This window comes from Borostomias antarcticus (assembly GCF_949987555.1).
Source record: "Borostomias antarcticus genome assembly, chromosome: 21".
NCBI lineage: Eukaryota > Metazoa > Chordata > Actinopteri > Stomiiformes > Stomiidae > Borostomias > Borostomias antarcticus.
The window spans coordinates 3,900,792-3,916,055 of record NC_140254.1 but is presented as its reverse complement, the minus strand read 5'-3'; the positions used below and the strand labels follow the sequence as shown (position 1 = coordinate 3,916,055).

Genomic DNA, 15,264 nt, shown 5'->3' with positions numbered 1-15,264 from the left:
TCATGGTATGTATCCTACCTGAGTTAATAATAATGCCAACAACGTATAATGATTACATTTCTATATTTTAATCCACTTCAAAACAAATTTGATGTAATTGTAAACTACACTCAAACAACCAATCACCATTGAAATCCACAACTGAAAAGGAAAAAGAGGAAAGAAGGGTATCGATCATCCAAACATCAGTCAGCAAAAAGGTGTGTAAGAGGTTCACAGCTGGGACGCAAACTTGGCAGTGAATACAAAAAATATTTACCTTTAAAGTGCCATTCTTATTGCCACATTAGCTCAGAGGGGGTTCAAAGGCACAGCAGAGTATCAGAGGTTGACTGGATGTATTGTTGCAAGTAACATCCTGACATTTGAATACAAAACATGTGCAAAAATAGTAGGCTCTCATAAAAAACAATTGGGGGAACCAGAGCAAATATACTGTATACTAAACAGAAATGATTAATTCTCAAACCGTCAAACAAAAAAATAACAAAAAGCAAGGCGAAACAGCAGGACATACAGTAAGACAAATACCAGAAAATAGCACCATGCAAGATAACCACATTCATATGTAAACACACACCATACTGTAAACCAAACCAACATACTTATCAATATAAAAACAATAACCCCAATATGAGCAGGCCCATGTCCAGCAAAACAACAGCATGCAAGAGAGAGGGGGGGGGGGAAATCCACAGTACTTTTTTAAACGAAGATGTGGTTATTTATTAACCACTAAACTAGGACTGTCTGGGTCAACCCCCATATATATTTCATGATTTCACATTATGTGGAATTCCAGTGATAAAAAATGTTGTGGAACCACCAGCAAGCTTCTCTGATTCACGAAAAGATCATGCAAGTTAACAATCATGAGTTTCATATTTTCCTGATTTAACAGACGCACAATTTGGGCTTTTAACAGTGTACATCGTTACACCAGTTTTGATTTGAAGGTAAATGTATGTGTAAGGTAATATAAATGGGGGGCACAATGTTCATGAAATGCCAAATCTTGAGCAATAATGAGGCCCAAAACCCGATTTGTACAAAAATAGATTTAAATATTGTTAAATAATGAATGTTAAGGAATACCACTTCTATGGTGAGAATGGTTCACAGAGGAAGGCCACAGCAGGGTCAGAATTTTGAATAACAATCCTGATGATAGATGAGGAAGTATCTTTGGAAACATTTACAACACAGGCAGGCTATATGTGCTACAGTATGTCAGGGGAAATGTTGGCTAAACAATTTTTTGTTGTTGCAAAGATGACAACAGTGTAAAAACAGGAAATAGTCACAGGGAATATCCTGTTGCTTCTTTCTAACTAACTGAGTCTGAAATCTGTCACACAGTACATAAGTGCAAACATTTACGTGAATAATCGATTCCTAGTAAAGTATTGTAGGAACAATACACAGTTGATGATTCTATGGAGACACATTATTAAATTCCTTACAGTAACAATTTCTTAAAACTCCATCAGTACTCTTCCTCAACTTTTCCTCCACCTTCATAATCATGGTACTACTATCATACCTACAGTGTGTGCATCACAGCCAGGCCCACCTGACTAGCACGGTTTCTAAGCTGGTCAGAACCAGGTTTATTACTAACTACAGTCACCGCCATATTCTGAGCCCTGTGATACTGAGCAGACAGTCCACGATCAAGGGGGCATCTACTGAAGGGTCTGCCACTGGGGCTTACTGATGGGAGGACTACAGATTACAGAGCACAGAGTTCTCCAGGGTGAAGTCATAGTGAAAGTTGGCCAGGTTGTCGTCCCTGGACAAGAGGAGCTCTGGGAGGAGGGGGAAGTTCGCTTGCATGGCTAAGATGTGGGGTGCCAGCGTGAAGGGGACGTCCCCAAGGAGCTCCGTGAGGGATGGGGCGGCCTCCACGGCAGCGGGGCCCGGTGACATCATCTCGACAGGCTGGGCAGGTGGGAGCAGGCCCCCTTCGGGAGACCTGCCTGGGGCCACTCGGGGCGGCTGGGGCAAAGACAAGAGGAGAAATGAGTTATCAGCTTCAGGCACTGAATTCACAATCTGTGCACCCCGTGAAAGCAGGTGCTTTTCGGTCAGACATCACATTCAGAGGCTTTATCCAGTGGCATTAAATAAAAAGGCCACTCTTTTCACTAGCCTACTGTGAATCAATGTTTGATTCAGCTGACGTGCTAACAACGTCAGTTAAGGCTTCCCATATTAGCCTTGATCTTGCTCATGAACCATGATGTGCTATACACTGCAATGATGACCCAGACCGTGCAATCAAATCACTGACCAATGCTTGTAGCGGTCCCTGATACAGACTTGTTTAATTCTGTACATTTTGCGAAAGCCTGTGGTGGCTAACATACATAGCTCTTTGGGTTACATAATCAGTGGGTGGTGGTGGAGAGATGATTGCTGGCCAAACAGCTGGTCATCATGGAGAATGACTCAACCCTCTACACAACAGACTCTGGTCAAGCATCTGAGCACCTTCACTAACAGACTGATCACGGTACTTGGTGGGAACGCTTGCGGAGGTTCTTCGTACCAGACGATGATCAATGCATCTTGCGCACCTTAAGCATGTTTGCACAATCTAGGCATGCTAAGGAACATACCTACTGTTATACACTTGTTTATTTGCATTATTTATTTAAATGTATATTGTATATCCATTGTAAATTTGTATATAGTCTGGATTGTGTTACTTTATTGTCCATTGATGCTGTAACAGTGCAATTTCCCCAGGGATCAATAAAGTATCTTCTTCTACTTCTACTACTACTACTACTACTACTACTACTACTACTACTACTACTACTACTAGTAGTAGTAGTAGTAGTACTACTACTGCTGCTACTACTACTACTTCTACTACTACTAATACTACTACTACTGAGAGAAAGACACAGAAAGGTGGCAAAACCATTGGCAACAAAAAGACTAGTCTCTTTTCAAAGGGGCTATGGAAAACAAAACTGACAGTGAACGCAGCTGAGGTGAGGTTTCAGTGTTGGCAGTGCAGATAGCTCTGCAACATCCTAGCTAAGGAAGGAAGTTGCTTGGGTGCTGTCCCCAACACTACCATTAACAGCTGAAGAGCACCACTAAACACATTCAGACAGCAATCCTGAAGGGACTCATAGTTAAACTGTTAAAGTCCCATTTAACTGCTGTGTTTTCAGCCACACAGACAGAAGTAATCCCATACTATGTCTCTTCGTAATCAACATGTCATTCCCACACCATGTTGTGTTTTAGGAAGGATATGTCTACTTTATCCACCACTTATTTCTGTACATGGATTGTGTGTGTAACTCCATACAGAGTGGCATATTTGAGACTTCTCTGTGCTTGACATGTAATTAAGGTGGAGTGATGGACTAAATGTAGAGAAGATGTTTCAGGAAATGGTTATTTTTCTGCGATTGAGAGGCAGAGCATTCCGTAGGGGCTCAACCACAGAATATACAAATATTTCTCTGAGAAATTACAATTACAATTACACCAAAGTGACACCACGGTCCATGAATTACCTATAGTAACACTAAGCAGCACCCCAGTTTGCTGTTCATTTCTGCCTTCTGAGCCTATTATGTTGAGATTCAAGGCCAACAGACACTGAGGCCCTTTACCTGCAGTCATACTGTTGGGTGTGTGGAACATTAGGTGTGCAGCAGGGTCTAGTTCTAGCTATACTGTATGTGGGCTAAGCTTTGTGTATGCTCCTGCAACACCGCACTTCCTGTTGCACTGTGAGCAAAGAAGGGCAGGGCACACTCTAGATACTGTATCACTGTATGTATGCCACGCACGCTGCAGGGCCATGTCACCATATGGATCTTATGCCTGAACGGACACACGCGCGCGCGCGCGCGCGCACACACACACACACACACACACACACACACACACACACACACACACACACACACACACACGCCACAGCTGCCATTTTCCACAGTGTCCTTGATTAAACCCTAATTATTAACACAGGAGGCACCAAGGCCCTGGATAAACCCAATCAAATAGAAACTTAGCAGAAACACAATAGAGCTTTTCTAAGGCGCCATATGTCCGGGCCCAGCGCTCGCAGGCGGCGTGGCGAATGGCGGTGGCATGTGTTGGCCCGCGGGCCCGGCCCTGCCACCCGGCACCTGTCAGCAGCACAGCGGTACGGGCCGTGTGCAAGAAAGACAGGGCCAGAGGGGCCCAGAAGACGAGAGCGCCGAGGACGGCCCCCTTTTCAGCGCCGTGCCGCTAAGCTCGGAACAGTTGTGCTTCCCCTGGTACTGGGGGAATCATACATGTCATAGAGGACATCCAAGTCCGGTTGAGTAACAACCCCAGTATGTTCCCTGGGGTAAATCTACCCCTTGTTACTTTCAGATTGATTTATAAAAGTTGTTGAAGCCTAGGCTTGTGGTGTTGCCCTGGACAGGCTTGTCTGAGCCGATGTGAGGAGAATCACCTTGGAGGGCTGTACGATGACATTGGTGGCTGGCTGGCTGATGCTGAAGGCTTGGTTATTCTGTCGTCGCTCCTCAGCAGTGTCTCCTGGAAACAAAAAAAGATGGAACATTAATAATGTGGTCAAATCCAGGCAACTTACATCCTGGTCATCCTCTGGTCATCCTCTCCCGCAAAGCTAAACAGTGACCTTCTGCCCCTCCCTTCAAAACAACATTTCTGATCAATATTTTTTTTCCCTTGTGATATCCAGGTCAATTGGGTAGACAATCTGGATATAACAAATGTGGTTTTCCAGTCACATTAATGCATCAGACTTCACACTTCTCACTGTAGACCATCCCTGGAGCTCTCAATCTTTCTCAGCTCTTGTTTACATGGGCTACATCCCCATTCCACTTGCATCATGTCACTGTTGGAACAACTCATTTCACAATAAACACTTTCTGCCGTTCAGCTGCACCCAATCTTGTTTGCGGCATTATTGGCAACAGTAGTCAACATTTGTCAAACCAAAACGAAGGCTTGATAACACTGATGAAACCAAATAACACATAAGAAAAAAAAAAAGCTTACTGCATATACTGTAGGCCTGTTGCCTAGAGTTACAGTACATCTTAATAAAGAATATGTTATGGATTAGTGCTTGTCAGTAGCAACACATCCCTGAGCCTAATACTTGAATCCCTGCCTTGATCAGCCCACTGAAACACTGTGTTGGTGGGCGGAGAGACAGGGTGTGAGAGAGACTACCACTGTCCTCCAGGGCTTAGGGAGCAGCCCTCCTTCCTCCCTCTCTCCTCTCTCCTCCCTGTCCTGGCTGAACTCATCCTGCAATATGGAGTCATTCTGACTGATCTCAGACCTGGCTGCCTTTGATCTGAGCTCCGTTGTCTCCACAAAAGAATGAGCTGCATGAGAGATGGAGCTGACGGCCAAACGTGTCCAGAGGAAGATTACTCAGTGTCGGATCATTATCTGATATCCATGAGCGCACACTCCTGCAAATTATGTCTGTCTAGTGTTTACCTTAATTAACACACCGTCTGTCCTCGTGTCTGTTATTGTTGGGCACAATATCCTAATAAAACAGGATGTTCACACGTTTCCATGTTATGACAGTATGCTCAGGAGGGCCCTCTGTGCCTTTAATGTAAAGCAGTGATTTTCCTTCGTAGAGAGATGGCTCAAAAATAGAACTTCCCATCATTTCCTGACAAGATTTAGGCCTCTGCCTAAAAATTTCCATGCACATCTGTGAGTGAATTCTTGGCAAGATTTCTTCGGTAGTAGAGCGCACAGCCTAGCCCTAGCTTATTCCGTCCACAGCAAGCGGAGCAAGTTTCCCCGGGACAAGGGCATCTGCAGCACAAATAAATAATGCAATGTAAAGTAAGCCTATATTCTCCCCTTTACGTGCAGTCAGCATGTTCTGCGCGGCCTCGTCTTTGAGCTCGGTGCGACCGCTCAACTGCGTGCTGGGGTTTATCCTCGCCGTTCACTGAACCCACGAGAAGGAAAGCCCACTGCAACGCATGTAAACATTAGCATAACTTCTGCTGTATGGCACGGGGGGGATATATGACGTCTAAGTGTATTCACACGGACAGACACGTTCTTATATCCTTAGAGCGACATCCTATTTTGTACATTGAATCAAGGCCAACATAAACAGTCAAAGATATTTTACTATTAAATGAGGCATATGGATTCAGGCTAGGAGAGTCGTCTGAGACTAGACAGGCCTGGCTTGGATCACGTAGTGGTCCATTTTAAAGAGGCAGTGAATAAGCTTGGGGACAATGTCCTGCACGTGGAGGACATGGACACACTTGGAACCTTCTCTATGAGCCCTGTCAACGGCATCATGGATATGTCCTGATTCGTGCTTGAGTTATTAAACATAGGAGTTTGAGGTTAGCGGGCTCCTCTTGAAAAGGTCATCCAGATAGGATAGAACAGGGGGCAATACCACCAATGCCTTGTAATTCTTATCACTGCTGGCCTTAGGGGTTGCTTTTCTGGATGGGCATGAGCTGCGGCCTTTTTATAAGTGCCCAGTGGTCGATGGCTTTAAACAGACTGAACGGATACTGTACTACTCCAAAACACTAAGCACAGATTCTGTCTGACACCAGGCCCTAGCCTAGATTTTATTTAACGAGGCAGACTGGCTGAGAACATGTTCTATTTTGCAGCGATGGCCTCGGATACAACATGGAAGTCATTACCCCTTATCCGCAGGGACCAAGATGGGAGAAGGTTTCCTAGATACCACTCCCATAGCAGATCTGGAAGCTTCCTAAGTCCTCCAGGCCTAATGAACAATCACATGAACGGCCACCGCCTACCAACATCAGATCACCATGTACAATTGTTATACTACCCCAAAAAACACAGAACTGGAGGCACCTGCATGACTTACAAACAAGTTATGGATCATTTAAAGAGGGGCTGTGTCATAGTCATCCAAGCACAAGTGAGACCATTGTCTGACAGGAGAGCTGTGAAGCTCTAAGAGTCTTGAACCCCCAGAAGAGGCATAGTTACAGCTGCACATGACTTCAACAGGCCTGGATTGCTCCTCTACAGAGAGGAGGGAGAGAAAGAGAGACAGAGAGAGAGAGAGACAGACAGACAGAGAGACAGACCCACACAGAAAATCAGCTACATGACTACAGAATAGTTAGCAGGTGTTACAAATGAATGCATAGGCTATATCTGATGTAGGCTTACAGATAGTGTCAAATGAAAAAGAGAGGCTGGGTGTGCATGTAAGACTGCAATAGAGACACCAATCAAATCGTGTATACTAATTTACTTACTTGGTTAAGCAAAAGGGTCACTATGCTTATAACATGGGAATTGCAGTTTCACATGCTAGTACAAGGTTCGCACAGTGCAGCCGCGAGCTTGCAACTACACATTCAAGCACTCACGAGCCCTACACACTGTGACCCACTCCTCCACCTAGTGTCAGGACTAGACTCAGCACATTGTTTTTCTTTAGGCCTTTCTACCAAGGAGCGGTCTTCTGCCTGGATTACCAAATGTGGATGGAGGCGAGAGGGCCACTGCCATGGAGGAGACGCCTGCCAGTCTCCCCACCCTGCTGGGATTTTCCCCTGGCAGACTCTTAGCCCCAGCCTGACCCACTCCTCTCACACACTCTACTCACAAAAGGGCCCAAGGGTTGTGGACGGGAGCCATAAGGACCTAGAGGGATCCCCCCCACAACTGATTTGTAATCATGTCTCCTACAATTGGTCAGAAGCCACTGGAAGCAAGATGGAACAGGTTCGACATTGCAGACATTCACTTTTTAACGAATGGGAACATTATTTATTTGAATTATTTAAAATGATTCAGACATTATAATGACCTAAAACTTTGTTGAAGAACACCTGAGTAGTTTGCAAATTAAAACATCTTGTAAACACTTATCATAATCAAATCTGATGAATCAATTTATGTCTTTCTCCTGTTCTCATGTTCCAATGGACGGTTTTACATCAGCCATTTGAAGCCCAATCAGCAGCATGGTGCTGATCATGAGACGGTGACTTATTTGATCAGAAAACGTGATTAAACAGAGCACAGTGGGTGTACACTGAGTCTCCTCTGTGGGCTCAGTCTCCTTGATCTGGGAGAAAAATGCTGGCTCTGTGACTTGGGTTCCTCTGCCAAGAAAAACATACTACTCAGTGCTGACCATCTGTGTCGGTTCGACCAGGAGTGCTCCCGGTTTCAACCGCAGGATAAAAAGCAAATTATACTCCACTTTACTGGGAGAGGACGGGGAGAATTTCCCAGTCTAAAATAATATTTTCATTATTTTGATCTTAGTTTTTGGAGGGTAAGACGAGCTCTCCCCTTTGACCCTGGAAGGTTATGTTGTCTATAGTATCCATGCCTGGATCAAAATACTATTTTCAAATAAAATTCTGTATTTTAAATTTCAAGAAATAATTTTGCTTACCCATGATTGGCTGTTCCAATGTAACCAATGGGCTGCTCCAAAAATGCAACTCAAAAAGCAAAGTAACTGAAAGGACTTCATATAGACTTGTGACCCAGGTATGATAGTACTGCACTGAGTTCAAGAGTTAGCCTATAGTTTCAGTTCCAGTGAAGAGAAACCATCGCCTGTCGATAGGATTTGTCCATGTTGGGGAAATAGCAATGGTTCAAAGTCACATTTGAAGTCAAATGACATCATAATTCAATATGATAAATAAATTTAAAAAAAACAGCAATGAAGTTTTGGCCTGTGAACATTGTGGGATGAGTTCATGGGTCTAATGGCTCTCACCTATGATTACGAATCCATCAGTTTCCCTCTCTGACGTTGACTTCTTTGATGAGTCTTTACGAAGTCCGAGAAAACTCAACATACTGGGTCCTAGCTATGAAAAGGTGGGGAAATAAACAAATGTTGACAAGTTATTCCGCTAAATCACCGAGAATAACAATCAAGAAAACTAGCTCACGTTTTAAATATGAAGGGAAAAACGACGACACTCTGGTGATTAGTGCTGTAGTGGTTCCGTGTTGTAACTAGTTGCAGTACAATTAAGCCAGACTTGCCCACCAAGATCATTTCAGTTTGGTTTGCTTGTTAGCTAGTTGCAACATGTATGACTTCCTCGGGACGATCAGCTGCTTATAGTTACCGAGTTGCCAGCTAACATGCTAGCGGTAGCGTTACCTAGCTTATTTTGCTAGGAGATTAGCTAGCTAGTTACTTTTAGTTTAGTTTAGTTAAATGCTGAAAACAGTGAAATAATTCAAATTGTTGTCACTTACCAATTTTAACTAGCTATCAATAGATATCAGGTGAAAAAAAAATATTGGTTTGTTTTTCTACCTAGCTCTGTCTCTCCTGATCGAGTGGGACCCGTGTTCGTGTTGTTGTGACAGCGGTCATGGCTTTCACATGGTACGGGTCGAACAGAAACACACGAGTATCGGTTTTGTTCTCACATCACATTGGCCGTATTACCCCATAAATATTGTATAATGTTTTCCACATAAAAATATTTGAATTACATGTTGGTTCACGAGTCTATGTATTTGTTATGTAAACAAAAAACATGCAATAGATCAGTGTAGGAACCACATAACCTTAAACCTGTGTTCTGGGGAGAGAATACGGTGGAAGACAAAGCGGATATCCGGTTATTTGCAGAATTCTCCCGCCAGCTGCCTTGTATCTGCAGGATTCCCAGTAGCCTAAATTGCAAAGATCAAAATCATCAATATGTCAGGAGTTTACGAGTCCCCAAAAGCCAGAGTTAATACATCTATGCTGTCGCAATATGTTAACCGACCGGTTTGTTTTGTTGGACGTGTTGAAAAGGTAATGCAACATTTTGTCTCTGAACTGCGATGCTATATAACATTATAACGTTATCCCCGTAATGTTAGCTACAGTAGAATCAGTGTGGTCCAACTTTTTCTGCTTTATGTCTAATTTACTCTGCCGAATTCCATTGCTCAATAATAAAACCATTGATGTTATGAACTCTGGCTCTCATTGCGCTGTCATTGTATTTTACTCAGTTGGCAAGCTTTCTCAATCCTCCTTGTTCGTATAGGTTCGTTGTTGGTAAATTCTGTTACATTATGTGGATCATGTGGCTGTGGATTTTTTTCTTATCGTTTATATGGCAGGTAAATCCCACAGGAAAATCGTTCACTTTGTCAGATGGCGAGGGAAAGGTTGCATCAGTAGAGCTCAGTGAACCCGTGAGTATCTATTTTGCTACACTTGCACTTGACTTTGGCACTAGTTTATAATGTGCCGACATCTAAGTAGATCTCTGCAGTTATTCGGTTGTTTGATGGCACTTTGTTCAGTATAGTACAATCATGCCTGCACTTTGGGTTTTTATTGAGAACATGCCCATTAATACTGTATCTGTTTTACAGCTTGACGAGCAGCTGAGTGGAATTGTAGAGGTCATTGGTATGGTGTCCCACAAAGGTGCCATAACTGCCTCTGCATACAGCATGCTCAGAGAGGATAAAGGGATTCCATTTGGTAAGCAGCATTTACAGGATTCCTCTACCTTGTAAATCAACTCCTTCCAGAATGTGTTGCTCATCTGCATCTTCTCTGACATATTTTCCCTCTCTTCACAGATCTTGATCTGTATAATGAAGCCCTGAAAGTCATCCATGACTACCCACAGCATTATCCTTTCGAACTGTCTGCCAGTGGATGAGCAGTTTGGATCTATGGCCTGTAGTTTAAGTCCAGTCAACTATCATTTTTCTATATTGTTTTTTTGTGCGACTTTTTGCTTACAAAAGTAAATTAATCTGTACAAATGTTCTCTGTTAGATTTTGAAAATAAAACTTGTCCCACAACTTGTTTTCCCAACGAGTTGTATTTGTATAGCACTCTCTGGTGGCTAGAAGTGGCAATTACATCTAATACAACATACTGAAGCTACAGCTCATACCACCAAGTGGAACAGGGTAGAAACCTCAATGACAAAACAGCTGATGACGTCAAAATATATACAGGTATGCATCTACAACTTTACTAATGACCCTGGCTGAGTCATTGCTTATTTTTCATATGATTACAAACACCCCAAAAATACAGTATAGCACCATACACATGTAAATATTTGCCTATATTCCTACAATTAGACTTGCTCTTCTAATGATCCATATGTCCTATCCTAGTACTTGTGACCTTTTTCTTTCAACTGTAAATGGTGTAATATTTCACAAGGGTTTGTAAAAATTTCACAAGATAAATGATCAAATTCATTTATAAGTCAGTTTGTAAGTCAGTGTAATTTTCCAATTGTCATCAAATGTAATCAGGCTCAAATTATGTCATTACACATATTTTACAGTGTAATTACTGTGAAATATGGCAAATTAATGTCTATATCATCACAGCACGTGCATATTACTGACTACTGGTGAGGGCTATAGACTATGCATATAGTACTGACTGCTGGTGAGGGCTATAATAGACATGCTATACTAGAGGAGTAGCCTAGAGCAAGGCAGCTGCTATATTGTGGCAAGTTAAGACATAGCGGTGATTGTTATGGCATTTTCTTCTACCTCTAATGCAGCTACTGTGCATCACAGCTAGCACTGTCACTAGCCTCTGAATCACAGACATTTTGCCAAAGATGGTTATCTTTTTGGTTATTAAGCTAATGGTTCCCAATTCAAGACAGCAACCAAATACAACTTGTATTAGAATAGAAAGTTTATTTTGCCATGTGTAACAGGTACATTGGAATTCTTGTCGTCACTTGTCCTTACAGTATCTTATCAGCACTAATCCGTTCCTAATTCCAGTCATAGGTGCGCAGCTACAGTAGAACCATCACAACATTTTATGTGACCTCATGGCCCTCAGATGAAGACCAGCTTGAAAGGTTTCAATTTATGTATTGGGGTCAATAACCCCACTAGCATCAGAAGGAAAGGGTCGTATTCCACATATTGCACCAAGATGGGCTTCTGCATATTTTGACTTGAAGCTGTGTTCCCCTGTGAATGTAGTGACCCTCCGTGATACAATGTGAGCTGACATGTCTAAAACAACCTTCACTTATCTATCACATGCCTATCAGGGCCCCATGGAAGAGGTTTGACAGGCCGTCAGAGTTTAGAGTGTCACAGGGAGGTTTCCCCATTGCTGTGTCACACCTGTGACATGTTTAACAAATGATCCAAGCATGGCAGGTTCACGAAAATGACATACCTGCAGGCAACTCTTCTAAAGACCCAAGGGGCATAAAACTGTCTCCCAGTTTTGTGTGGCTGTAGATATATGTAGCTCTTTCAAGTCACATTTCGGTGAGCACTTTTTTTTCCATTATGCTGATCACCCAAAGTTCAGGGCTGCCACACTTAGCTTTACCAATTTCAAGCCTCAAGCGATGCTGCTTGTATTTACACAATGGTAAATGCTGGGTGGAAAAGAAGCCTCACCTGTTTACATCATTCACAATTAGGTGCCTTGGGCAGACGATCTTGTGGAATTTAAGTGGTGCCATACCATGAATGTCAGTCCTGTCCTCACCTGAATGGCAGGGCTTTAATCAGTAGCTGCTGTATAATGTTGCACACAGGACAGGAGTTCTGATGTAAGAATAATGACTAGATTCTATAGAACAAACCTTTGTGACCAAGCAAACTTTTATGCTCTAAGAGGACAGTGCAAACTACCATTACTATGAATGGATGGAGAGACAACTGGAGTGGACACCACCATCACCTACCTGATGCACAGGAATCACTCCCATCTGGACAGGGCTGGTTACATTGTGAGCATCATGTTCTTTGATTTCTCCAGTGCCCCTCAACACCATACAGACCCTACATTTAGGAGACAAGCTACAGTCTATGCAAATGGATGCCCCCTTTGTGACTTGGATTGCAGCCGACGCCAGTAATCCCGGGCTGGTGACCACTCTGTCACCATCTGGTGGCTGTGGACGGTTAACCTCCTAGAGTTAGTAGGGGAGGGGGGGGGGGGGGGCAGGGTAGCACACCTATGGGTCAGCAGTGGTTTGATGGGAGGCCTACTTGTGACCAGGGGAGAAGGACAAAGGGAGGGGGGACAAAGCAGGGAGAGAGTGGTGTGGGTGGGCAGCTGTAGAAGACTCCCTAGACATTATGTTTGATTCATAGAAGAGATCTGTTTTGCCTTTTTGATACCTGGTGTAACCTGATGAATTTTTGAGTCAACCATTCTTTTTGAAGGAAGTTTTAAGGAAGCCTAAAGTTTTATTTTCCCTTCAAAACCTCTGCTCTGTCGTGTTCCTTGGCTTCCTGTGCACTACACCAGCCTGACCACCGAACAAACAACCTCTCATGATGTCACAGCAGGAAACATTGATGCCATATACAAAAAGGGACAGTCGGCTATACTTCCTGAGGAGGCTCAGGTCCTTTGATGTATGTAGAGCAATGATGAACGTGTTCTACCAGTCTGTTGTTGCGAGTGCCATCTTCTATGTGATCATGTGCTGGGGCAGCAGTATCAAAGCAGCAGATGGCCACTGGAAGGACAAGCTGATCAGGAGGGCGAGCTCTGTCCCGCGGGTCAGCCTCGACTGTGACTGTGGTTGCAGACAGACGAATGGTGGCCAAACTTTTGGCCATCATGGGCAACATCACTTACTACCTACATGACTTCCTGGTCAAACATAGGAGCGCTTCCGGAGGTAGTTTTGTGTAACAATGCAATTTATCCTCAGGGATTTATAAAGTACCTACCTACATCCTGCATCCCCTAAGGTGTAGAACAAAGGGCAGTGCTCATTTGCTCACACAGGAGCTCAGGAGTGGAATGAGTTGCCATTGACCATCAAACAGAGCTTGAACCTACATTTCAAGATGAACATTAGGAAATGATTCCTAGAAAAGCTCCAAGAGTTAGCTCAGACTGGCAGTGGAGGGAGGGTTTGAAAGACGTGTACATTTTGTAATATTACTAACAATGTTGTATTTTGTTGATTCGGCTTTTATGTTGTAATGTTATCAATGTTTATGTATAGTGTTATATGCCAAGACCAAGGACCACAAAGAAAATAAGTCATTGACTTTGTGCCATCCTTTACATTTTTTATGATGCATGACTTGCACTATCATGTATTTTTACTACGGTCTAATAAACTAAAACTAAATACCTACCTACCTACCTAAAGCCTGCTTCCGTGGCCTTGTATGTCTTGCATTATCTTAGTTGCATGCTACTCATGCACCCAGAGTTAGGACACAGAGACAGTGCAGGAAGTATCAAACTCCAAACTCCCAGTCCAGGCTGGCATTGGTGCTGTTGTTTTAGTCTCTAGACACCCAGCCACTCATGCCATGCCAGAGCAAAGCTTTAGCAACAAGCACCCCAACAATATAGGAACCAGCTTGACGTTTTCCGAACACTGTGCAGATGTGTTCTGTGTTCAACATCTACACACTGAGCCATGACCACAGGGTATGTGCTTATGTCATTGGGCAGTATATCACTAGCCCCCTCAAGCAAGGGGAGGTTTATGACGGATTTTGCAGGGGTGACATTTGAAGCATATGAATTACCAATGCAACACCCATGTTTCACTGTCAAAATATGTAGGTAATTTGGGTAATTTGAGTAGGAACAGTTCATAATTTAGTTTGGATATGTTCCACAAGATGAAGTACAGTTATTGCACGACAGTTTGCATACAATAGCCTTCGTGCTGCTGTTGTTTTTTTTTACATACACACTGCAGTTCCTTAATGTAGTTATATTGTGATATATATTCCCCATGTCATTTTTTTCTGGCATGCATTTCTCAGGCCTTTTTTTCTGCCTGGGAAACCAGCTTCTTTCTTAGTCTTGCAGTGCCAGACTTTCACTGCAAGACTCAAACATGTCTCCTTTCCAGACATGTTTGATTGAATGTCAGGAATTGGAAAGAAGACCTTATCTGGTCTGTCCCACTGAGTTATGAGAGAAAGAAATTCTCCAGAGAGGCCCCCAAAGGTGGGAGGACTGGATCCCTTAACTTACAGGAGGAGTTGCTGATCAGCTGAGGGTCCAACCTTACCTGTACATTTGACCTAATGGCCTGATGTCCTCAAAACATCTGTCTCCTTTCCTTTAACATGCATTTCATCCCTTCCCTGCCGGCTCTCTACATGTTCTCTTCCTGTCTGATGATCTAACCTGTAAGTCATTTTACTACCCTCTTGCCCTTGTCAGAATTTTGTGGCATGTCAATTGAAGAACTTAATAATTATCACGTTTTTATGTTTACCGTGTT

The 15,264-nt window shown here is 43.2% G+C and overlaps 2 protein-coding genes across 5 annotated transcripts; one reads left to right on the top strand and one right to left on the bottom strand.

The window, feature by feature from the left end:
- Positions 1 to 78: 78 nt before the first annotated feature.
- Positions 79 to 9,372, bottom strand: umad1 (UBAP1-MVB12-associated (UMA) domain containing 1). Of its 4 annotated transcripts, none has more exons than XM_084455461.1 (4): positions 9,280 to 9,372; positions 8,786 to 8,879; positions 4,475 to 4,560; positions 79 to 1,998 (listed from the first exon to the last, which is right to left on the bottom strand). In XM_084455461.1, the coding sequence occupies exons 2-4, from the start codon at positions 8,865 to 8,867 to the stop codon at positions 1,726 to 1,728; spliced, it is 441 nt and encodes a 146-aa protein (XP_084311587.1). In that variant the 5' UTR covers positions 8,868 to 8,879; positions 9,280 to 9,372; the 3' UTR covers positions 79 to 1,725. The 4 variants fall into 4 exon arrangements, with proteins under 4 accessions (XP_084311587.1, XP_084311588.1, XP_084311589.1 ...); XM_084455462.1 differs by having other exon boundaries at positions 9,341 to 9,371; XM_084455463.1 differs by lacking the exon at positions 9,280 to 9,372 and adding an exon at positions 8,964 to 9,089.
- A 311-nt stretch (positions 9,373 to 9,683) lies between these two features.
- Positions 9,684 to 10,836, top strand: rpa3 (replication protein A3). The gene is made up of 4 exons (XM_084455090.1): positions 9,684 to 9,832; positions 10,147 to 10,221; positions 10,405 to 10,516; positions 10,618 to 10,836. Exons 1-4 carry the CDS (start codon positions 9,734 to 9,736, stop codon positions 10,698 to 10,700), a joined length of 369 nt encoding a protein of 122 aa, XP_084311216.1. The 5' UTR covers positions 9,684 to 9,733; the 3' UTR covers positions 10,701 to 10,836.
- The last annotated feature ends 4,428 nt before the right edge of the window (positions 10,837 to 15,264 follow it).

Excerpts from the sequence above, each read along its gene's own strand:
- rpa3 (XM_084455090.1), top strand. The coding sequence starts at position 9,734 with ATGTCAGGAGTTTACGAGTCCCCAAAAGCCAGAGTTAATACATCTATG. Across the intron at positions 10,222-10,404 it reads CAGTAGAGCTCAGTGAACCC|CTTGACGAGCAGCTGAGTGG; the intron begins GTGAGTATCTAT and ends TCTGTTTTACAG. Across the intron at positions 10,517-10,617 it reads GGATAAAGGGATTCCATTTG|ATCTTGATCTGTATAATGAA; the intron begins GTAAGCAGCATT and ends CTCTCTTCACAG.
- umad1 (XM_084455461.1), bottom strand. The coding sequence starts at position 8,867 with ATGTTGAGTTTTCTCGGACTTCGTAAAGACTCATCAAAGAAGTCAACG. Across the intron at positions 4,561-8,785 it reads TGATGGATTCGTAATCATAG|GAGACACTGCTGAGGAGCGA; the intron begins GTGAGAGCCATT and ends TTTTGTTTCCAG. Across the intron at positions 1,999-4,474 it reads TCATCGTACAGCCCTCCAAG|CCGCCCCGAGTGGCCCCAGG; the intron begins GTGATTCTCCTC and ends TCTTTGCCCCAG.